Consider the following 23605-nt stretch of genomic DNA (forward strand, 5'->3'; position numbering starts at 1 on the left):
GGTTGTATGGTAGTTACAGCCTACTTTTGTAAGAAACTGCCAGACAGTTTTCAGAGAGACTGTACTATTTTCCTTTGTATCAGCAATGTATTAAAAACCTGTTTCTTTTAAACAAACAAACAAAAACCTGTTTCTTCATATCTTCCTCAATATTTGGCATGTGACTTGTATTTAGGCCATTCTGATAGGTGTATATATAGTGATTGGGGTTTTAATGTAGTTTCCTAATAATGATAATGTTGAACGTCTTTTCATGTGTTTATTTACCATCTGTAAATCTTTGGTGAAACATCTGTTGATACGGCTCAGATGGTAAAGAATCTGCCTGCAACATAAGAGACCCAGCTTCAATCCCTGGGTTGGGAAGATCCCCTGGAGAAGGGAATGACAACGCACTCTAGTATTCTTGCCTGGAGAATCCCATGGACAGAGGAGCCTGGTGAGCTACAGTCCATGGCGTTGCAAAGAGTTCAACATAACTGAGCGACTCAGACTTCCACTTTCCACTTTTTTACTTTCTGTTGATGTCTTTTGCACATTTTCCAATTGGAGTATTTTTTTTTTTTAATACTGAGTTTTTAAGAGTTCTTCATATATCCTAAATATTAGTTCTTTGTCAGATATGCGGTTTGCAAATATTTTCTCTCCGTCTAAAGTTTGTCTTTTCATCCTTTTAGTAGGGTACTTGTAAATTTTAAATAAGTCCAATATATCAGCTTTTTTCTGTGGATCATGCTTTCAGTATCAAGTATCTAGGTATTTGTTTCCTAAGCCTGGATCCAAAAGATTTTCTACTGTTTTGTTTTTGAAAAATAAACGAACTCTTTAGTTCTTTGTTTTCCTGAAAGTTTTTGTAGTTTTACATTTAACTTCGTAATCCATTTTGAGTTATTTTTTGGGTAAGGTGTTAGATTTAGGTCAGAGTACCCATTCCCTGCCATGTGAGTGTGCAGTAGTTCCCAGGACCATTGGTTGACAAGATCCTTTTTCCTGGGAATGGGTTTTATACCTTTATCAAAAACAGTTGGGCATGTTTGTATGAGTCTCTTTCTGGGATTATTCTCTTCCATTGTTCTGTGTGTCTGTCCTTGTGTTGGTGTCACTTGATAATTGTAGCTCCGTGGAAGTTGGGAAATAGAGAAATATGAGTTCTTCAAATTTGCTTTTTTCCAAGATTCTTTTTTGACTATTCTAGATCCTTTGTATTTCCATGTGAATCTTACTTGGGATGAGCTGCTCAGTTTGAGATTTTGTTGGAGAGTATATAAGATCTATAAATCTATTTGGTGTTCAGTCACTCAATCGTGTCCAACTCTTTGAGACCCCATGGACTGCAGCACGCCAGGCCTCCCTGTCCATCACCAATTCCCAGAGTTTACTCAAACTCATGTCCATTGAGTCAGTGATGCCATCTAACCATCTCATCCTTTGTCATTCCCTTCTCCTCCCGCCATCTATCTTTCCCAGCATCACGGTCTTTTCAAATGTGTCAATTCTTTGCATCTGGTGGCCAAAGTATTGGAGTTTCAGCTTCAGCATCAGTCCCTCCAACGAGTATTCAAGACTGATTTCCTTTAGGATGGACTGGTTGGATCTCCTTGCAGTCCAAGGGACTCTCAAGAGTCTTCTCCAACACCACAGTTCAGAAGCATCAATTCTTCTGTGCTCAGCTTTCCTTATATTCCAACTCTCACATCCATGCAGGACTACTGGAGAAACCACAGCTTTGACTAGATGGACCTTTGTTAGCAAAGTAATGTGTCTGCTTTTGAATATGCTGTCTAGGTTGGTCATAACTTTTCTTCCAAGGGGCAAGCGTCTTTTAATTTCATGGCTGCAGTCATCATCTGCAGTGATATTGGAATCCAAGAAAATAAAGTCTCTCACTGTTTCCATTATTTCCCCATCTATTTGCCATGAAGTGATGGGACCAGATGCCATGATCTTCATTTTCTGAATGTTGAGCTTTAAGCCAACTTTTTCACTCTCCTCTTTCACTTTCATCAAGTGGCTCTTTAGTTCTTCTTCACTTTCTGCCATAAGGGTGGTGTCATCTGCATAGCTGAGGTTGTTGATATTTCTCCTGGCAATCTTGATTCCAGGTGTGCTTCCAGCCCAGCGTTTCTCATGATGGACTCTGCATATAAGTTAAATCAGCACAGTGACAATATACAGCCTTGACGTACTCCTTTCCCTATTTGGAACCAGTCTACTGTACCATGTGCAGTTCTAACTGTTGCTTTCTGACCTGCCTACAGATTTCTCAAGAGGCAGGTCAGGTGGTCTCGTATTCCCATCTCTTTCAGAATTTTCTAGTTTGTGGTGATCCACACAGTTAAAGGCTTTGGCATAGTTAATAAAGCAGAAGTAGATGTTTTTCTGGAATTCTCTTGCTTTTTGGATGATCCAGTGGATGTTGGCAATTTGATCTTTGGTTCCTCTGCTGTTTCTAAAGCCAGCTTGAACATCTGGAAGTTCAGAGTTTACATACTGTTGAAGTCTGGCTTGGAGAATTTTGAGCATTACTTTACTAGCTTGTGAGATGTGTGCAATTGTGTGATAGTTTGAGCATTCTTTGGCATTGCCTTTCTTTGGGATTGAAATGAAAACTGACCTTTTCCAGTCCTGTGGCCACTGCTGAGTTTTCCAAATTTGGTGGCATATTTGTGAAAGTGTAGCACTTTCACAGCATCATCTTTCAGGATTTGAAATAGCTCAACTGGAATTCCATCACCTCCACAAGCTTTATTCATAGTGATGCTTCCTAAGGCCCACTTGACTTCATGTTCCAGGATGCCTGGCTCTAGGTGAGTGACAACAGCATTGTGATTATCTGGGTCATGAAGATCTTTTTTGTACAGTTCTTCTGTGTATTCTTGTCACTTCTTCTTAATATCTTCTGCTTCTGTTCAGTCCATACCCTTTTTGTCCTTTAATGAGCCCATCTTTGCATAAAATGTGAGCCCATCTTTGCATAAAATGTTCCCTTGGTATCTCTGATTTCTTGAAGAGATCTCTAGTCTTTCCCATTGTATTGTTTTCCTCTATTTCTTTGCACTGATCACTGAGGAAGGCTTTCTTACCTCTCCTTGCTATTCTTTGGAACTCTGCATTCAAACGAGTATATCTTTCCTTTTCTCCTTTGCTTTTGGCTTCTCTTCTTTTCACAGCTATTTGTAAGGCCTCCTCAGACAGCCATTTTGCTGTTTTGCATTTCTTTTCCATGGGGATGGTCTTGATCCCTGCCTCCTGTACAGTGTCACGAACCTTCGTCCATAGTTCATCAGGTACTCCCTCCATCAGATCTAATCCCTTGAATGTTTTTCTCACTTCCACTGTATAATTGTAAGGGATTTAATTTTAGTCATACGTGAATGGTTTAGTGGTTTTCCCTACTTTCTTGAATTTAAGTCTGAATTTGGCAATAAGGAGTTCATGATCTCAGCCATAGTCAGCTCCTGGTCTTGTTTTTGCTGAGTGTATAGAGCTTTTCCATCTTTGGCTGCAAAGAATATAATCAGTCTGATTTTGGTGTTGACCATCTGGTGATGTCCATGTGTCCATGTCCTCTTCTCTCATGTTGTTGGAAGAGGGTGTTTGTTATAACCAGTGCATTCTCTTGGCAGAACTCTATTAGCCTTTGCCCTGCTTCATTCTGTACTCCAAGGCAAAATTTGCCTGTTATTCCAGGTGTTTCTTGACTTTCTACTTCTGCATTCCAGTCCCCTATAATGAAACGGATATCTTTTTTGGGTGTAGTTCTAGAAGGTCTTGTATATCTTCATAGAAGTGTTCAACTTCAGCTTCTTAGCATTACTGGTCGAGGCATAGACTTGAATTACTGTGATATTGAATGGTTTGCCTTGGAAACAAACAGAGAGCATTCTGTCGTTTTTGAGATTGCATCCAAGTACTGCATTTAGTACTGTTTAGTATTACCATCTTAATATTTTTTTCATTTTTTAAATTATGGTAACATACACATAACATCATTTGAAAGCATTTGTAGTATATAGTTCAGTGATGTTAAGTACATTCATACTGTTGAGTAACCATCACCATCATCTGTTTCCAGAATTTTTCGTCTTGTAAAACTGAAACTCTATACTTATTAAACGATATCTCCCTATTTCCTCTCCCCTATGTTCCTGGCAAACATATTCTACTTTTCCTGTGATTTTGGCTAGTTTAGGTATCTCATAAAAATGAAATCATACAAGATTTGTGTGTGTGGCTTTTATTACTTAATCATAATGTTCTCAAGGTTTATCCATATTGTGACATAAGTCAAAATTTCCTTACTTTTTTGCCACGTACGTGGCTTATGGGATCTTAGTTCCCAGAAAATTTTCTTCCTTTATAAAACTGAATAACATTTGATTGTATTTTATGTATTTACCACATTTTGCTTATCTACTCATCCAGTGATGAGTGCTTGGGTTGCTTATGCAGTTTAAGTATTGTGAATAGGCTGCTGTGAATATGGGTGTACAGCTCTGTGGTTGAGACTCTGCTTTCAGTTCTCTTAGGCATATACTCAGAAGTGAAGTTGCTGGATCATATGGTCAATCTGTTTTTAATATTTTGAAAAGCCACTGTAGTGTTCTCTACAGAAGCTACCCCGTTGTATATCCCCAACAGCTATGCACAAGGTTCTGACATTTACACATCCTCACCAACAGTTACTAGTTTTTTTTTTGTTTTGTTAGTTGCCATCTTAATGGGGGTGATGTGGATCTCATTGTGCCTTTGATTTACATTTCTCTGTGATTATCGATGTTGAGCATCTTTTCATCTGCTTTTTGGCCATTTGTCTGTCTTTGGAGAATGTCTTTTCAAGTTATTTGCTCATTTTTGAATCAGATACTTTATTTATTTGTTGTTATGTTTTTAAGAGTCTTTGTATACTCTGGATATTAATCCCTTATCAGATATATAATTTGCAAATATTTTCTGTCATTCTGGGTATTATTTTTTTACTCTGTTCGTATATAGCAATGCTATAGATTCATACACCGTTTTAATTTTTGTGAAGTCCAGTTTGTCTGTTTTTTCATTTCTTGCCTGTGTTTGGTGTCATATCTAAGAAAATCATTGCCACATCCAGAGTTGTGAACCTTTTGCCCTGCATTTTCTTCTAAGAGCTTTGCAGTTCTGGGTTTTATGTTGAGGATTATGATTTTGAGTTACCTTTTGTATATAGTGTTAAGTAAGGGTCCAGTTTCATTCTTTGCATGTGGGTATCATTTTTGCAGCACCATTTATTGAAAAGACTGTCCATTCCCCATTGTATGATCTTGGTGCCCTTGTCAAGAATCATTTGACTTTATATGTGTGAATTTATTTCTCAATTTTCTGTTCTGTTCAATTGTTGTATCTGTCTGTGTGCCAGTCCTGTGCTATTTTGACTACTGTAGCTTTGTACTATGTTTGGAAATCAAGAAATGGGAATCCTCTAGCTGGTTTGGTTTCAAAATTTATTTAGCTATTTGGAGTCCCTTGAGATACCATATAAATTTGGGGAAGAGTTTTTCTAATTTGGCAAAAAAAAGGTCATTAGGATTTTTTCTAAGGCTTATGTTGAATCTGTAAATCATTTTGGGTAGTTTTGACATCTTAACAATAGTAAGTTTCCCAATCCATGGATAAAGGATGTGTTTCCATTTATTTATGACCTCTTTAATTTCTTTCAGCAGTGTTTGGTAATTTTCATTGTATAAGTCTTTTACTGCTTTGGTCAAGTTAAATCCTAAGTTGCGTTTTTTAATGCTATTATAAATAGAATTGTTATTGTAATTTCTTTTTCAGATTGCTTATTGTTTGTGTATAGACATGAAACCGATTTTTTGTGTTGACTTTGTATTCTGCTACTTCGCTGAATTCATTTTACTAACAGTTTGCATGTGTGTGGACCACAACAAACTGGAAAATTCTGAAAGAGATAGGAATACTGGACCACCTGACCTGCCTCTTGAGAAATCTATATGCAGGTCAAGAAGCAACAGTTAGAACTGGACATGGAACAATAGACTGGTTCCAAATAGGGAAAGGAGTACATCAAGGCTGTATATTGTCACTGTGCTTATTTAACTTATATGCAGAGTCCATCATGAGAAATGCTGGGCTGGGTGAAGCACAAGCTGGAATCAAGATTGCCAGGAGAAATATCAACAACCTCAGCTATGCAGATGACACCACCCTTATGGCAGAAAGCAAAGAAGAACTAAAGAGCCACTTGATGAAAGTGAAAGAGGAGAGTGAAAAAGTTGGCTTAAAGCTCAATATTCAGAAAATGAAGATCATGGCATCTGGTCCCATCACTTCATGGCAAATAGATGGGGAAATAATGGAAACAGTGAGAGACTTTTATTTTCTTGGATTCCAATATCACTGCAGATGATGACTGCAGCCATGAAATTAAAAGACGCTTGCCCCTTGGAAGAAAAGTTATGACCAACCTAGATAGCATATTAAAATACAGGGACATTACTTTGCCAACAAAGGTCCATCTAGTCAAAGCTGTGGTTTCTCCAGTAGTCCTGTATGGATGTGAGAGTTGGACTATAAAGAAAGCTGAGCACAGAAGAATTGATGCTTCTGAACTGTGTTGTTAGAGAAGACTCTTGAGAGTCCCTTGGACTGCAAGGAGATCCAACCAGTCCATCCTAAAGGAGATCAGTCCCAAATATTCATTGGAGGGACTGATGCTGAAGCTGAAACTCCAATACTTTGGCCACCAGATGCAACGAATTGACTCATTTGAAAAGACTCTGATGCTGGGAAAGATTGAAAGCAGGAGAAGGGGATGACAGAGGGTGAGATGGTTGGATGGCATCACTGATTCAGTGTACATGAGTTTGAGTAAACTCAGGGAATTGGTGATGGACAGGGAGCCCTGGTGCGCTGCAGTCCATGGGGGTCGCAAAGAATCTGGCACGATTGAGTGACTGAACTGAACTCTGTGTGTGTGTAATCATTAGGCTTTTCTGAATATAATATCATGTCTGCAAACATAATTTTACCTTTCTTTCCAATTTACCTGCCTTAAAAATGTTTTTTTTTCTTTCCTAATTGTTCCAGTACTGTATTTTGTCGAAATTGTGAAAGCAGGCACCTTTGCCTTGTTCCTGATCTTAGAGGATGAGCTTTTAGTCTTCGTTGAATCTTAGGTTCACTTTGGATTTTATATATGTGACATTTATTGTATTTAGATGGTTTCCTTCTACTTCTAGCTTGTTGTGTGTTTTTATCATGAAAGTTTGTTGAATTTTGTTAAATGCTTTTTCCTTATCAATGGAGGTTTTTGTGTTTTTTTTTCCCCTGTCATTCTGTTAATATTATCTATTATATTGATTAGTTTTTATATGTTGAACCATCCTTGTATCCCAGGAGTAAATCCCATTTGGCAATGGCATTTGATCCTTTTAATGTTCTGCTGAGTTTGGCTTCCTAATATTTTATTGAGGATTTTTGCATCTGTGGTCATAAGGGATATTTGTCTGTAGTTTTCTTTTTGTGTAATGTTTTTGTCTTGTTTTGATATCAGGGTAATGCTGGCCTCCTAGAATGAATCAGTATGTGTTTCCTCCTCTTGAAGTTTTTGGAAAAATTGAAGGACTGGTGCTCTTTAAGTGTTTGGTTGAATTCACTGTCAGAACCATCAGATTCTGGGCTTTACTCTCTTAGGAGATTTTTGATCAGGGAGTCAATCTCCTTATTAGTTATAGGTTTATTCAGATTTTCTATGTCTTTGTAATTTAGCCATACATTGTAACTACATTAAGTCTCCAGTGTGTGAGCATGGATGTCTTTTAATTTATTTGAGATTTAAAAATTTCTTTCAACAGTATTTTGTGGTTTTTAGACTAGCTGTTGTTTAATTTATTCTAAAATATTTAACACTTTTTGATGGTGTTATGAATATTCTTTTCTTAATTTCATTTTCATGTTATTTATTACTGGTTTATAGAAATACAGTTGAAATTTGTATATTAATTCTTTTATCCTGCAATTTTGCTGAACTCTTTTTATCATTACTAACAGTTTTTGGTGAGTTTCTTAGCATTTTTCTGTATATATAATATGTCATCAGTTAATAGATGTTAATTCCTTTCCATCTAATGCTTTTTTTCTTGTTAAATTGCCCTGACTAGAGCATCCAGTGCAATGTTGAATAGATATTATGAGAGTGAGCATTTTCATTCTATTTTGCTGTTAGGTGGAAGGCATTCAGTCTTTAACCATTAAGTATGATGTTTGTTGCAAATTTTTCATATTGCTTTTATTAACTTGAGGAAGTCCCCTTGTATTCTTTATGATTCAGGAAGGGGTATTTGGTATGTTCTTTCAACGTATTACTGAGTTGGAAATTGAATTTTGTGAAATGCTTTTTCTGTGTTTATTGAGATATCCTGTGGTTTTTATTCTTCATTCTGATAGTATGGTGGGGATATATTTATTGGATTCAGACATATTAAATCAATTTGCGTTCCTGTGGTAAATCTCACATGGTTAGGAAGTACAGTCCTTTTCATCTTGCTGGACCTTTCAGTTGATTAATTTTTTGTTGAGGACTTTTGTCTGTGTATTTATGAGTGATACTGGTCTTTGGTTTTTGTTTTCTTTTGAAATCTGTCTGATTTTGGTATTAGGATGATACTGGCCTAATAGAATTAGTTGGATGTGCTCTTCCCTTTTCTACTACTTTGGAGAGAGTGTTGTGTGAAGCATTGTTAATTTTTTCAGTGAGGTAGAATTCACCAGGAATCCAGTTTACCCTCATCTTTTCTTTATGGATAATTTCCTGATTACTAATTTAATCTTCCTTGTCATTGGTTAATTCATATTTAAAATTTTTTTCTTGCAACAGTTTTGATAGTTTGTGTCTTTCTAGAAGTTTACCCATTTTGTCGAGATAATCTAATGTGTTGGCATATAGTTGTTCATAGTATTCCCTTACAATCTGTTTTATTTTTATAAGGTCAATAGTAATGTTGCTTATTTTATTTTTTTATTTCAATAATTTTAGTCTTGTTATTGTACGTTTTGACTAAACATTTGTCAGTCTTGTTGATCTTGTTAATGAATCAGCTCTTGGTCTAGTTGATTTTCTCTGCTGTGCTTTTAGTCTCCATTTCATATTATTTCTCCTCATCTTTTTGTTTTCTTCTTTCTGTTTCCTTTGGGTTCAGTTTGCTCGTGTATTTTCTAGTTTTTGAAGGTGGAAACTTAGGTTATTGATATAGTGTCTTCTTTTTTAATATGTGTATATTACAACTGTAAATTTTCCTCTTATTGTTTTAGCTTCTTCCTTAAATTTTATGCATTATCTTTTTGTTTTCATTTATCTCATTGTGGAAAATTGTGGAAATTTTTAATAGAGCTTTAATATAATTCCATTGCAGTTAGTAGAGAAGGAAATGGCAACCCACTCCAATATTCGTGCCTGGAGGAGACAAGGTCTTGGCTCCTCTTGACAAAGGAGCCTGGTGGGCTGCCGACTATGGGGTCGCACAGAGTCAGACATGACTGAAGTGACTTAGCAGCAGCATTGCAGTTAGAGAACATACTTTGTGTGTGTGTGTTTTTTTTAATTTATTAAGGTTTATTTTAAGACTGAGGCTTATAACGTGTGTTCTGTGCTGTAGAACGTTTCATATGCACTTAAGAAAATTAGCATTTTCCTGTTGTTGGGTGGATAGTTCTATCAGTGTGACTGAGATATAGTTGGTTTATAGTGTTGTTTATTTTCTGTATTTCCTTATTGAGCTCCTGTGCAGTTGTTTATTATTAGAAGTAGTGTATTGAAGTCTCCAGTTATTATTTTTATTTCTCTCTTCAGTTTTGTCAGTTTTTGTTTCCTGTGTTTTGAATCTCTGTAGCTATGTGTACATGTGCTCATAATTGTTATATCTTGCTGATAAGTTGACCCTTATCAATAAAAATGATTCCTTTCTTGGTTCCAATAATGCTTTTTCTTTAGTGTTAAATATAGCATTCCATTTTAATTCTCTTGCTGCCTTTAGTATAATTTGTGTGTCATTTTCTTTGTGGTTTCCTTGCAGACTGAAATTTATGTTTTTAATTTAAAAGAACTGAGTTCATATTAACACCAGTTTAATTTCCATAATATGTAAAATGTTTTCTCCAGTATAATGCCATTCCTTCCCTTCTTGATGCCACTATTGCATACAGAGTATATTGTTATATATTTAAGCTCATCAGTAGTTTTTAACTGTTCCTTCTTTCCTGTATGTAGTTGTCTTTTAAATCAGAGAATATAGCTGCAAATAAAAGCATATTAGTAATATCTTTAACCTTTACCTATGTAGTTACTGTTAACTGGTGTTCTTTATTTCTTTGTGTTCACTCCGGTTACTGTCAAGTGTTTTTTATTTCAACCTGAAGTGCATCATTTACTGTTTCTTATAAGACAGGTCTGTTGTGATGTCTTCTCTGAGTTTTATTTAATAATGTTCTAATTTCACTTTTATTTGTGAGGTGTAGTTTTCCTGGATATAGAATTCTTAGTTGACTTCCCCCTCGCCCCCCACCGTCATCTCTCTGAATATGTCATTTCCTTGCCTATTGGCCTTCATAGGATTTCTGATGAGCTGTTAATCTTACTGAAGATCCCTTGTATATGATGAGTTTTTATTTTCTTGCTGCTTTTGCAGTTCTTCTCTTTTTCTTTTGGCACATTGACCATGATGTGTATAGATATGGATCTCTGAGCCTTTTTGCTTTGAGTTTGTTGAGTTCTGTATGCATAATTTCTAAGAAGTACAAGACCTGGATTACCAGGGGGAAAGAAAATAATAAATAAAAAGGAAGAGTAGAAAGGGGCTTCAATTACTAGGGAATCATTGCTGTAATTTTACCCAACAGTTAGAACTTTGACAAAATTCCCATCCTAGGCCTCCATAAACAGGGCAAGGTTTTAGGGATTTTATTAATCTTATACCATCAATGCCATTAATAAAATCTATGACTCAGTGAAAAAAATTTTATTTTTTTCTGATAGACTTTTTACTATAATTCTTTGTTTTATTCTTAAAATGGCTAGGAAGTTATTACTTTATTTTGGAGTAAATTTATTAAGTAAATCATTAGTTATGATATTACTTGAGGAACTTCCACTGCATTCAGAGAAGTGCATAAGTTATATGTATACTGCTTGATGAATTCTCACAAGTGTTTTTATTTGTATGTGAACATTTTACTTGCATGTAACTGCCACCTAGATTAGGAAATAGATTCAGTAAATTTGAAAGTTCCATTAATTTTGAAAGCAGAGATAAGGGGCATTTACTTAAAATTTTCTCTTTGAACTATAAAGAAATAATTTCTCTACTTTGTGTGTGTGTGTTAGTCTCTTTATCATGTCTGACTCTTTGCGACCCCATGGACTGTAGCCCACCAGGCTCCTCTGTCATGGGATTTCCCAGGCAAGAATACTGAAGTGGGTTGCCATTTCTCTATTTTAAATGTACTTATATGCCATGCTATTTCAAAGAAGTGTTGCATCTTCTTCTTGTTTTGTCATAAAAGAATTTAAATTATGAATTGTGTATTTGATGTAGGAGTACAGTTGGACAGAATGAGCTGAAAATTACAAGTAATCGAGCAATAAATTCAGGATTGTTTTTTGAAGATAAACCAAAGCCTTCAAAACAGTCATTTCAGTCTTACCAGGAAGCTTTGCAGCAGCAGGTATCCATTTCATTTTTTTCAATTGTTCATTCATGTAATGTTAAACATCTTATGTCTTAGTACAGTGGCCCTTTAAAACTCAGAGTGTGGCTGAGAAAGAATTCCATTTATTTATCATTAAATGCGATAAAGTTTGATATAGACAGGCTGGAATGCATGGGATAAGGAGAGTAATTGCCTTGGCTGTTAGGAGGACTTCACATGATTGATGGCTTTTGAGTTGCATGTTATACAGTGAATAAATATGAAATTCCTGGTGTATTCAGGGAATGGAATTGATGTAAGAGAAGGGGCTGGAGTGTTAGATTATACTGGATTGTGAAAGATAGCAAGTAACGGGTTTTCAGTTTCATCTTGTTATCTATCGACAGCCAAAGGGAGGAAATCTTAAGCCAAAGAGTGAAAGAAGTATTATAATTGATGTGAGCAGATGTGGCTTTTAGGAAGATATCTGGTTGTGATGTGGATGGTCGGGAAAGATGTGGCGGAGAAACCTTTTAGTAAAACTGTTAGTTAGTCCAGCCAGAAAGTAACCAGGTCCTGTACCAGGTGGGGAAGATGGATAGGACATCGAAAGAGACATTTCTTGGATTTCATTAATAGGACTTAAATTTAGAGACTGAGGAAAGAACAGGGCTTTAAGATGATTCTAAGTGTTGTAATCTAAGAGGATGATAAAGCTATGAACTCTTAAGGATAGGGAGAACAGAGGCAGAACACTTAGGGAGGAAGATAACTTTCTATTGTGGTTTGTAATATTTGGAGAGAGTTTACTTAGGAATAACTGTATCAAATGTGTGGATTTTTGGGGGGAATAGTTATATCTTCTCCAGAGAGGTCCCTGGAACTGTAGGTATATATATTCACCTGGGGTACCCTTCTACAAAATTCCACTGGATTTCTTCTAAAGCTCAGATTTTTATTCTGTTTTCTACACTGGGCAACCTCCTTGAAAAGTGGGCTTTTTCAAAATTACAGAATTACCAACATTATTTTTTTGTGTTAGGAATCTACAAACAAGAGGCTGTATTTGTCTGTTTTCAGATGAGCATATTAAAAACACCACTGACAGAACCAGATTTCCTAACCCTAGAATTTTTTATATGTGATGACTTCCTTGACCTTCCTAAAGTAGTTGCTTAAATTTGCCATGCATATGGTAATGATTTTAAAAGTAACTTTCCAAAATGTAGATCTTTATTCATTGCCTATTCATATATCTTTAAAGACCAACCCTGTGCTTACACTTGATGATGATAAGACCATTTTGTGTGCTTTCATAAAGTATACTTATATAGCCTGGCTTTCTCTAGAGAGCTTTGAACCTTCAATATCTTTGAACTTTGGGAATGGAGTTTGCTCAAGGTAGAGTAGGTCTGGTGATGGGTAGGGCGTAGTTGGCCCAGGTCTCAGAGGTGTGGGGAGTAGTTTGTGGCTGGCCAGGTACCATGAAAGGGTAGATGAAGAAAATGAAGGTAGGGAGAGTCTGTTGGAGCCCATGAAAATGGTGAGGTTAGGAAGGGAATACCTCAGGTAGAAGCTGGGAGTTGGGAAGATGAAGCTACCTTAGTCCAAGTGGCACCAGTGGTTGGAAAGGGCCCAAGTGACAGGATGTGAGGGAGTAGCAGCTATATATTCCAGCTACCAAAGTATTTTTAAATTGTTTTTACATATATTTGTGATATTAAATTTATAGTAAAGTATACTGGGAAAAAGTGTAGTTTTCTAATAAGAAAAATAAAATCTGATCTTAAAACTAATTTTTTGTATCAGAATACTTGTTAGCAGTTTTTACAAATGTTTCTTAATGTTAAGATTCAAGAAAGACAAGAAAGAAGAAAGAAAGAACGTGAAGAAAAAGAAGTATATGAAGCCAAATTAGAAGCTGAAATGAGAAATTACAACCCCTGGGGGAAAGGTGGAGGTGGTGCTCCTCTGAGAGATGACAAAGGAAATCTGATAAGTATGTTATTTCTATTGACTTTAAAAAAATATTTATTTATTTGGCTGCATCAGGTCTTGGTTGCAGCATGTGGGATCCAGTACACTCCCTGCAGTGGGAGCAGAGTCCTAGCCACCGAACAACCAGGGAAATCCCTGATTTGTTGTTTTTAAAAGAATCTAAGTTTAACTTTTAAAAGAATGGGGAGTAGAAAGAAGTGGGAATCATAGTCTGTAAGGAAAGGTCTCTTTTTATACAGCTTGATGCAGAAGAGGTATTTTGATAGTAAGCATGACAGCATGTTAAAAAGCCTTTCTTCATTTATTATTATTACAAATTTTTCACCCTGTAATGATAATAACTCGATTGCAGAGAAAAGTTTGTTAGTTAGCAAGTTTTTACTGAATCTAGTAGTTTGAATTTTTTGAAGTTTTCTAGTAAAAATAATAAAATCCTTACCACAATATTTTTAAACTAATAAGGTGTCTTAAGTGATCTGATGTAGTTGTGGAATGTTATGTTTAATTCTTATATGCCATATGCCCGCACAATGCAGGGGCTCTCGACAAAAACCTGGCCTCAGAAATGTTTGGCAGATTGTAGAATTATATTGATTTATCTTTCAATTATGTATTCTTAAAAATGTTTCATCTAGAAATCACACAACGGGCACTTTGAAAAGAGACTTTTTGCAACTTGTTATATATGTTTGGATGGTCTTCAATTAGCTTATAATAAAAGCAGAGAAAGATAATGGGTTTTTAAAAATCATTTAATTAGAAATGGGAAATGAATAATTAGAAAACCCATTAGAGTGATGCAAGGTAAATTTGATGTTCTTCAGGTTTATGCTTTGTTGTAGGAATAACTGAGTGCTGCAGTCAGAAGATATTGGGGGTATTGAGTTACTAGAGTTCTTAATGGCTATGCCTTTGATTCTGTTAAAGATGACTTTAAAAAGATATATTTGAGGCCCACTTAGATTAATGAGGTAACTCTTTTCTTTCCCGATGGATTTATTCCTTTCCTATATTCATCTCATACTTTGTTCACAATTTTGAAGAGTAAAAGTCTTATTCTGTTTATAAATAAAATGATTTTAGGTGATCCATGGTTAACATTTCTAATATTTGAAATTAAATGCTTATTTGAATATATATTTAAAAATATATATTACTGGAAAAAATAAATATTACTGGTTTTCCATTTAGGGATGGTACTGTAACATTTCCTTTGAAAGCAAAGGCATTTAAGTGAAAAGTGGTCTAACAAAGAACTCCCGTTTCTCAGAGGCTTAAGGCAGTGTAAGTTACTTCTCACTTAAACTGCATTCTGATGCTATTTGAGTGGTTCTCCAAGAGCTGACTTGGGAATCTGCCTCTTCCAGTGTGTCACTCTTAGAATTTTGCAGTCTTTCATTTCTAGCTGCACGGACATGGTCCAGAGGATGGGAGAACAAGTTGAGAATTTTGATGGGGCCTGACCTAAAGGTGGAGAAATATCACTTTTGTCTTTGTTCAATTGTTCAAACCTAGTTACAAGGTTCTAAAGTAACTTATTGGGAGGCTGGAAGGGTTTCTTTATACCCAGGCGGAGGACATAAAATTGATAAAGATCTACCCAGTCTTTGCTATAATAAATTTAAATTATGAATTGATAGAAGCATAATAGTTACCATGAAGGAAGTGTTTATGTAACAGAAACTTTGGGAAACACTGGAATAATTTCCTAGAAGTTTCCAGCTTGCCTCAAAGATTATTTCCAGTTCAGAGAATGTAATTATAGTGTCCTATATGTGTTTAATTGGTGGAAGTGAGTAGGATAAGTGTTTGTTATTGAATTATAAAATATTGTTTTAGAATTGCTTGACCTAACAGGAATGGAGCAAACCTTTCTGAGATATTTATTTTTAATGGTAATGTTTAGTTTGCTTATTTAATGCTTCAGTTATGCCATGAAATAAAAAAGGTGTGCTATTTTATCAAATGCAGTGGAACTGTTTTTTAATGGTATTTTCAAAGCAAGTAAACTTGAAGAATATGTTTGTTTTGTATTTAGCTGTTGCATTTGAGAGAAAGAGAGGGAACCTAATTTTCCTATTATATTCCCAATATGTAGTAAAAATCAGTGTTTTCTTTTGCTTCATTAGATGGCCAAGACCATATAACAGGGATTATGTTGGATGACTTTAATTCAGCTGCTGGCTTTTCTAATTACTCCTGTTTCATCTTTTATTACAAAGAAATTTAAGAAATTGAATGTTCACCATATTCTTAGCTCTCTGAGAAAGATCTCTTTGTAAGGTGGTTATTAAGAAAATGTCAAAATCTGTTACCCATACAATTTTAACATAGCATCAACCCTTTGAGAGTAAGTACCTCTCATTTTGATTATTTGTAATACATTTAACATATTTCCTTTCTCAGTTTTTTTAAAGTTCCCATAAAGAAAAAACCAAGTATATTCTACAGTGAGTGAATGGATAAACTGTGGTACATTCATATGATGGGATGCTACTTAGGAATTAAAAAAAAGAATGAACTGTTGATTCACAGAACAATTTGGAAGACTCCAAAGAGAAGACCTAAGGGAAAGAAGCCCTTTTACATAACACATATATTCTCAAAATAACAGAACTATAGAAATGGAGAACAAATCACTGGTACCAAGATTATGGCTGAGGACAGGGAGTAACTATGATGGAATTTTGGGGGGTGATGGGACTGTTCCGATTCCTGATTATGGTGATGTTACTTGACTGTGCATTAAAATTTTTAAAAATTGTACACTAAGAGAAAAAGTTGAAAAAAAAATTAAAAAAACCAGTTTGAAAGATAACAAAAATATCTCATAGTTCTAATTGATTAATAGCAAGATTGCTTCACATATATTTGATTAGGTATTTAAATATTTTTTATGCATTATATATGCCCCAGTTAGATTTATGTTTGTTTTTATGTGATTTATTGAGAGATAATTTGCATATGATAGAATTGACCCTTTTAATGTGTCAGTCAGGGCTATAAATCAAAGGCTTGATTGGGATTGGAGAATCTGTTTTCTCTGTGGCTCCCTCACAGGACTCAGGAGGCCTCAGTTCCTTGCCATGTGGGCTTCCCCTTAGAGTGTTCATTATGGAATGGTAGTTGGCTTTCTTCGAAGTGAGTGAACCAATAGATCTAGCAAGATGGAAACATAATGTCTTTTATGAAGTAGCCTTGAAAGTTTTATACCATCATTATGCAGAATCCTTTTCATAAGAAGTAATCCACACTCTAGAGGGGAATAGAGCTCCATCTTTTAAGGAATATTTATATAAAAGAAAATTTATGAATATGTTTTAAAACCCCATTCCACATGATATTTTTTCATTAGGAATACTAATGATGTTGGGTAAATTTCACTGTGACTTGTTTTGAATTGCTACTATTTGTTCTATATTTAGATAGTCAAAGTTCTAAGGTAAGGTACATATAAATAATTTTTATGGATTGTCAAAAACGTATACACTCTTTAAGTTCTCTACTAATTTTGAATTTATTTTGTAACATTATTTTTGAAGAATATCTTAAAAGTTTTGATAATCTTGTTTCTGTTTTCAGGGTACCAAGATACCATTTAATTATTCCAGCTCTGGTCCTATTGGTTCTCTTCATTTCTATTAAGCATATTAATTATAGGAGTGTGTTTATTGAAATAAATGGCTTATTTTTTCCCTCTCAGCTGATTTGAATAGAATGCACAGACAAAATATAGATGCCTACCATAACCCAGATGCAAGAACATATGAAGATAAAAGGGCTGTTGTATCTCTAGACCAAACTTTAGCCACTTCAAATGCTGAGAACCAAGAAGATGCTGCAAATAAAAACTCAGGTTTTTAATCATATATATATAATTTTTTACGTTTCTGAAGTTGTTCAGTAGTATTTCTCTTCTGTTCTCCGACAAAGTTCTTATTAAGATTTTGAGAATTTGCTTTTTCTGAGTCAGAAAGCATAACACATTATTTATGCTATTTACAATAACTTTTCTATATAGGTATTTTGAAAAAATGAATAAAGAGAAACATTTTGCTCCTTAATATTATACTATGTATTTCTTCTCAGCTTTATTAGTTCTTATATGTATTTTAGCTGTGCTAACAGCTTCATTTTGCTAGTGGGAAGGACATTTCTTAAATAGTTGGTTTTTTTTTTTTTTTTCCACCCATATAGAGTTTGGTTCTTATACCCATAAGAATTAGTTTAAATTAGTGAGAACATACCAGATGTTGTATGATAAATTATACAGTGAAATTCATTTTTTGTTTGTTTTATAAACATTTGCCCTCCCTTACAAGCCACAGTGTAGAAAGAAGTAAATAATTTACTTTGACTTCTGGTCACATCTCCCTTTCATAAGCGTATACCTTTGGTTTGGTGTTAAACAGGGTCCTTTAAAGATTCTGTAAATTAAAGATTATTCAGTATCTTTATGACTTGCCAGGAAAATTTGTAATCATCTTTCTTTATCAAGTATATGGGAAAATATGTTATATATTTAGAATTCAAGTGAAGTTTAAAGAATATACTGCCTTATATTTTGATGCCTATAAAAATAACCATTTATTTACAGCAAATTGAATTATTAAGGAGTGAGAGCCAAATTAATAATTTCATCGAAAATTCTACTTTTTAGTAGTCCAAAAATCAGAACTAGATTCACTGTGTAAAAATCTACTGTGGATCAAAGTAGGAAAGTATTTTCTTATAATTAGAGATTAAATAGTGATACAGGCTGTCCATGGAAACAACCTACAGTACATCTCTTGAAGTGTTCCAAAAGACTGCAGAAATTAGTGCTGCTATCAAAGGCTTGAAAGATGGAAGGCTAGTAATTTGAATCAGAGCTCACCATTTAGTCTACCTGTTTGGCCAATAAGTCATATGTATTAAACATTAAAAAAACTTTTAAAAGACTGTATGGTCAGTCAGGGATATTTTGAAAGGACTCTTTAATACAGTGTTCTTGTCTAAAATTAAAATTTTTGAGAGAGCACAGAGCGTTTACTGTAAATAAATGGGGAATGTGACCAGAAGGCAAAGTAAACTTATTTTATTTCTTTGCATATCAAAACACCTTTTCATTTTATTGTAGGGAATTTTTGCTTCTTTCTGATTACCATTATTTTTCTCTTCATTGGCTGCTGCTTCTGGAGCAGTCTGTATTGAGATCAGTGGTATAGACCCCTTCACTACTCCTCTCTTCCACCCCCTGTATTGTTTGTACATAGTTCCCTCTTAGCTTAGAACTTTCTCTGTCGTCATAATAACATGTCAGGCATCTAGCTTTGCTTACCAAGCAAAAACACAGGAAAAATAGAAAGTTTCCATGACTCTTTCCCAAAAAAGAGCACAACCTTGATGATTGAATATACACAGCAGAATTTTTTATCTATTTTTATTGTGTCTAACACCAGGGTTTTGGTGCTAATTCGTGGCCAGGATGTGGTCAGGATGCTCTAGTTTACGAAATCGTAAAATGTTTAAATTCCCCTTTTTTGTGCATTGAAATTCCCTAAATTAACTTTCATTTCCTAAGAATTAACCTAAAATAGACTTTCTGAATGCAAAAAAACTATTGAGAGTCACCTAATTTGTTGCTATGCTATATTATATGTATTTGAGTTTATGTATGTGTGTGTGTATTTATATACATGTGTTCACACATACAATATACATATGTGACATGTAGTATTTTAAAGGCCTTGCTGCTACTGCTACTGCTGCTAAGTTGCTTCAGTCGTTTCCAACTCTGTGCGACCCCATGGACTGCAGCCACCCAGGTTCCTCCGTCCATGGAATTTTCTAGGCAAGAGTACTGGAGTGGGGTGCCATTGCCTTCTCCTAAAGGCCTTAAGGGAGCTCAAATATGCCTGGAAGTTGAATATCTTAATACATACTTGAGATTCACTGTCCTCTAATATTTTGTCTTCATTAGGCCTGTTTTAAAAGCTCTTCTTAATGTTTGTTGTTTTTCTTTTACTTCATGGTTTTTGGATGAAAAATCATGTTTATAAAGTTCATACTAATTTGGATTAAATTTATTTTTTTGCTTATTATGATGCTTGAATGCATTTTCATTTTCTTTGTTTAGAGTATGTCTTTCCCTTTGGTTTGTTTTTTATAATGCTTTTATGTTTAAAGGAACTTACCTTGCCTGTCTCTAACAATACTTCTTCTCTAATTGCCTCAAAGGTTTAGAATTTGACAGATCTCAATGTGAAACAAACTACTCAGTTTTGTTTTGCTGATCAGCTTTTCCACCATAACCTAAGCTTTTAATGTTTAGGTATTGATTTGCCTTTCTGCTATCTATTCAAGTAAGCATTAGTAAATTTAAATACAAAGGAAAAGAGACCTAGATGACAGCTCAACTGCAAAGCAATTGGCTTACAACCACTATATGAATGAGAGAAATAAATGCTTTAGATTGATGGTATAAGGAAACTAAAAAATGACATATTTTTATATAAATATAAAATGATATTAAAAAGTTATGTGAGCCTTAAATTTGCATGCAATTTTTTTCTTCTTTCAAAAGACTGCTGTGATATACTTATTTTCCAGGCTGCTTTTATAAAATAGTATTTTTCCTTTCCCAGAATGTTTAATACTATTTCTAAATAACATATATATAGCATATTTTTAATCTTCAAATTTATATCATTAATCTGATATAATTTTTAAGTAAAAAGTATTACAGTGATTGTCATTTTAATTTTGTAAAAATTAAAAATGTTTTTAGAGCTAATTTTCTAATCTGTGTTTTAAACCATGGATAGGAATCCACTGATTTTTTAAAAGTAATTTTAGAAAATTTTTATATGTGTATACATAATACATTTAATGTGTAATTAAGCAGTATTCTTAAGAAAAGGATATTTATATCATACATAAGAACTTAAATGTGTGCTTTATAAATTTTATTTTAAAGCCTTTGCTGCAGTGAGAGTTGCTTAGGTTACTTTTATGTTTCCTTGATGACTTTCAGATAGAGCTATATTATGATTTTTCAGCTGTGTATTAATTTTATTTTAGTTTCACCAATTTTCCCTCTCTTTTCATCTGGTCTTTAGATTCTAATCTTGGTCGTCTTCTGAGTTTAGCCTCTGGGCTTCCATATTTAGCACATTTTTTCAAAATTTCAGTTTATTTAGCAGAGTCTGTATTCTTTAGCCTTTATGTTTTCTAAGCACTGGCTAATGGTATGTTTTTGCAAATTTTCCTTTTCAAGGTCATATGCAAACACAGAGCTCTCCTTTTGCTCGGGGAAATATTTTTAGTGAGCCTCCAACTGAACTTCAGATTAAACAGCAGGAATTATACAAGAATTTTCTTCGTTTTCAGGTGAAATGCTTATTTGATCATGGTTTCAAAGTTTCATAAAAGTTTTAATAAACTTGAAAGATTTTATCCACAAGATAAAGAATAAATTCTAAAATGCCATGCAGTTATCTAAAATATCTAATTCATATTAGATAGAAATTACATTATTTAATTTATATTACTATACTGTTTTATATATGAAAAAGGAATAAGGAGACATGTTAGGAAAACCAGTTGACTTAATCTTTTTAAAATTTTGTTAAATCATTAAGTGTTAGAGAGTGCTAGAATTTCTAAAATTGAAACTCTTAAAATGTTCACCTATTAGACATAAAATGAATCTTTCTAGTTGTTTATGTGTTAATAGAAATAGTTTTTTTCTAAATGATTTTATATTCTTGACTCAGTTGTTTAGTTTGTAAGTAAATATTAAAAATACTCTCACATTTTGTATTTATTTGCTTCATTTATATGTGTAAGCAAATTACATTTAAAACACTAGAAATGCCCAGAGAAAGACACTTGGGCATCAGGTGTTTATTAAGCAATGGGTTTATTGAACTCTCATACTGTGTCCACCCTTGGGATGGAGCCTGAGGTGAATTAGACACCTGCCCATAGTGGGCTCACAATATTTTCTCTTCTTACCATCCTCCCTTCCATACCCACACTTACAACCCAGTGTCAGATTAATCTTTGGCCAGGTTAATCTTCCTTTGATATAATTTCTCACGCTTTTCTTCTTTATTTATAATCTGTCAGTAGCTTTTCTAAATAAACTGTCCATATTCCTTAGTCTGACACTTAAGGCTATCCAGTCTGATCCCAGCCTCCTAAATTCTTAAAGAGAGTCTACTCAAAGATGCCATTTTTTGATCCTAATTATTATGGACTCTTAAATAAGGCAGTGACATAATGGATGTGGTCCTAAGGATAATTGATCTGGCAATGCAGCTGAAGTATTTTGGGTGGATTTAAAGGACTGGAAGCATGGGTCACAGACAACTAGCCAATCTGATCACATGGACCACAGCCCTGTCTAACTCAGTGAAACTAAGCCATACCATGTGGGACCACCCAAGACAGACGGGTCATGGTGGAGAGGTCAGACAGAATGCAGTCCACTGGAGAAGGGAATGGCAAACCACTTAAGTATTCTTGCCCTATATGCTACTGGAGATCAGTGGAGAAATAAATCTAGAAAGAATGACAGGAAGGAGCCAAAGCAAAAGCAACACCCAGTTGTGGATGTGACTGGTGAAAGAAGCAAGGTCTGATGCTGTAAAGAGCAATGTTGCATAGGAATCTGGAATATTAGGTCCATTAATCAAGGCAAATTGGAAGTGGTCAAACAGGAGATGATAAGAGTGAACATCGACATTCTAGGAATCAGCGAACTAAGGTGGACTGGAATGGATGAATATGACTCAGATGACCATTATATCTAATACTCTGGGCATGATTCCCTAAGAAGAACTGCAGTAGCCATCATTGTCAACAAAAGAGTCCAAAATGCAGTACTGGGATACAGTCTCAAAAATGACAGAATGATCTCTGTTCGTTTCCAAGGCAAACCATTCAATATCACAGTAATCCAAGTCTATGCCCCGACCAGTAATGCTGAAGGAGCTGAAGTTGAACAGTTCTATGAAGACCCACAAGACCTTTTAGAACTAACACCCCCAAAAGATGTCGTTTTCATTATAGGGGACTGGAATGTGAAAGTAGAAAGTCAAGAAACACCTGGAATAACAGGTAAATTGGTCCTTGGAGTACAGAATGAAGCAGGGCAAAGGCTAATAGAGTTCTGCCAAGAGACCACACTGGTCATAGCAAACACCCTCTTCCAACAACACAAGAGAAGACTACACATCTTTCAGCAACACAAGAGAAGACTACACATGGACATCACCAGATGGTCAACACCGAAATCAGATTGATTACATTCTTTGCAGCCAAAGATGGAGAAGCTCTATACACTCAGCAAAAACAAGACCAGGAGCTGACTATGGCTGAGATCATGAACTCCTTATTGCCAAATTCAGACTGAAATTGAAGAAAGTGAAGAAAACCACTAGACCATTCAGGTATGACCGAATCAAATCCCTTATGACTGTACAGTGGAAGTGAGAAACAGATTGAAGGGACTAGATCTGATAGAGTACCTGATGAACTATGAACAGAGGTTCGTGACATTGTATAGGAGACAGGGATCAAGACCATCTCCAAGAAAAAGAAATGCAAACAAGCAAAATGGCTGTCTCAGGAGGCCTTACAAATAGCTGTGAAAAAAAAGGAAGTGAAAAGCAAAGGAGAAGAGGAAAGACATACCCATTTGAATGCAGAGTTCCAAAGAATAGCAAGGAAAGATAAGAAAGCCTTCCTCAGAGATCGGTGCAAAGAAATAGAGGAAAACAATACAATGGGAAGACTAGAGATCTCTTCAAGAAATCAGAGATACCTAGGGAACATTTTATGCAAAGATGGGCACATTAAAGGACAGAAAGGGTATGGACTGAACAGAAGCAGAAGATATTAAGAAGAGGTGGCAAGAATACACAGAGTGAAAGTGAAGTCGCTC

General features: G+C 34.9%; 1 protein-coding gene across 50 annotated transcripts in view; it reads left to right on the forward strand.

Moving 5' to 3' along the window:
• CSPP1 (centrosome and spindle pole associated protein 1) overlaps positions 1–23605 on the forward strand; it is a 115712-nt gene that overhangs the window by 61549 nt on the left and 30558 nt on the right. For all 50 annotated transcript variants that reach the window (XM_069600144.1, XM_069600159.1, XM_069600179.1 and 47 more), the window contains 4 exons: positions 11583–11712; positions 13528–13675; positions 17378–17530; positions 20933–21045. In XM_069600144.1, the coding sequence (XP_069456245.1) occupies positions 11583–11712; positions 13528–13675; positions 17378–17530; positions 20933–21045 (544 nt within the window). The remainder of the gene's footprint in view (positions 1–11582; positions 11713–13527; positions 13676–17377; positions 17531–20932; positions 21046–23605) is intronic.

Source organism: Ovis canadensis, chromosome 9 (genome assembly GCF_042477335.2).
Source record: "Ovis canadensis isolate MfBH-ARS-UI-01 breed Bighorn chromosome 9, ARS-UI_OviCan_v2, whole genome shotgun sequence".
NCBI lineage: Eukaryota > Metazoa > Chordata > Mammalia > Artiodactyla > Bovidae > Ovis > Ovis canadensis.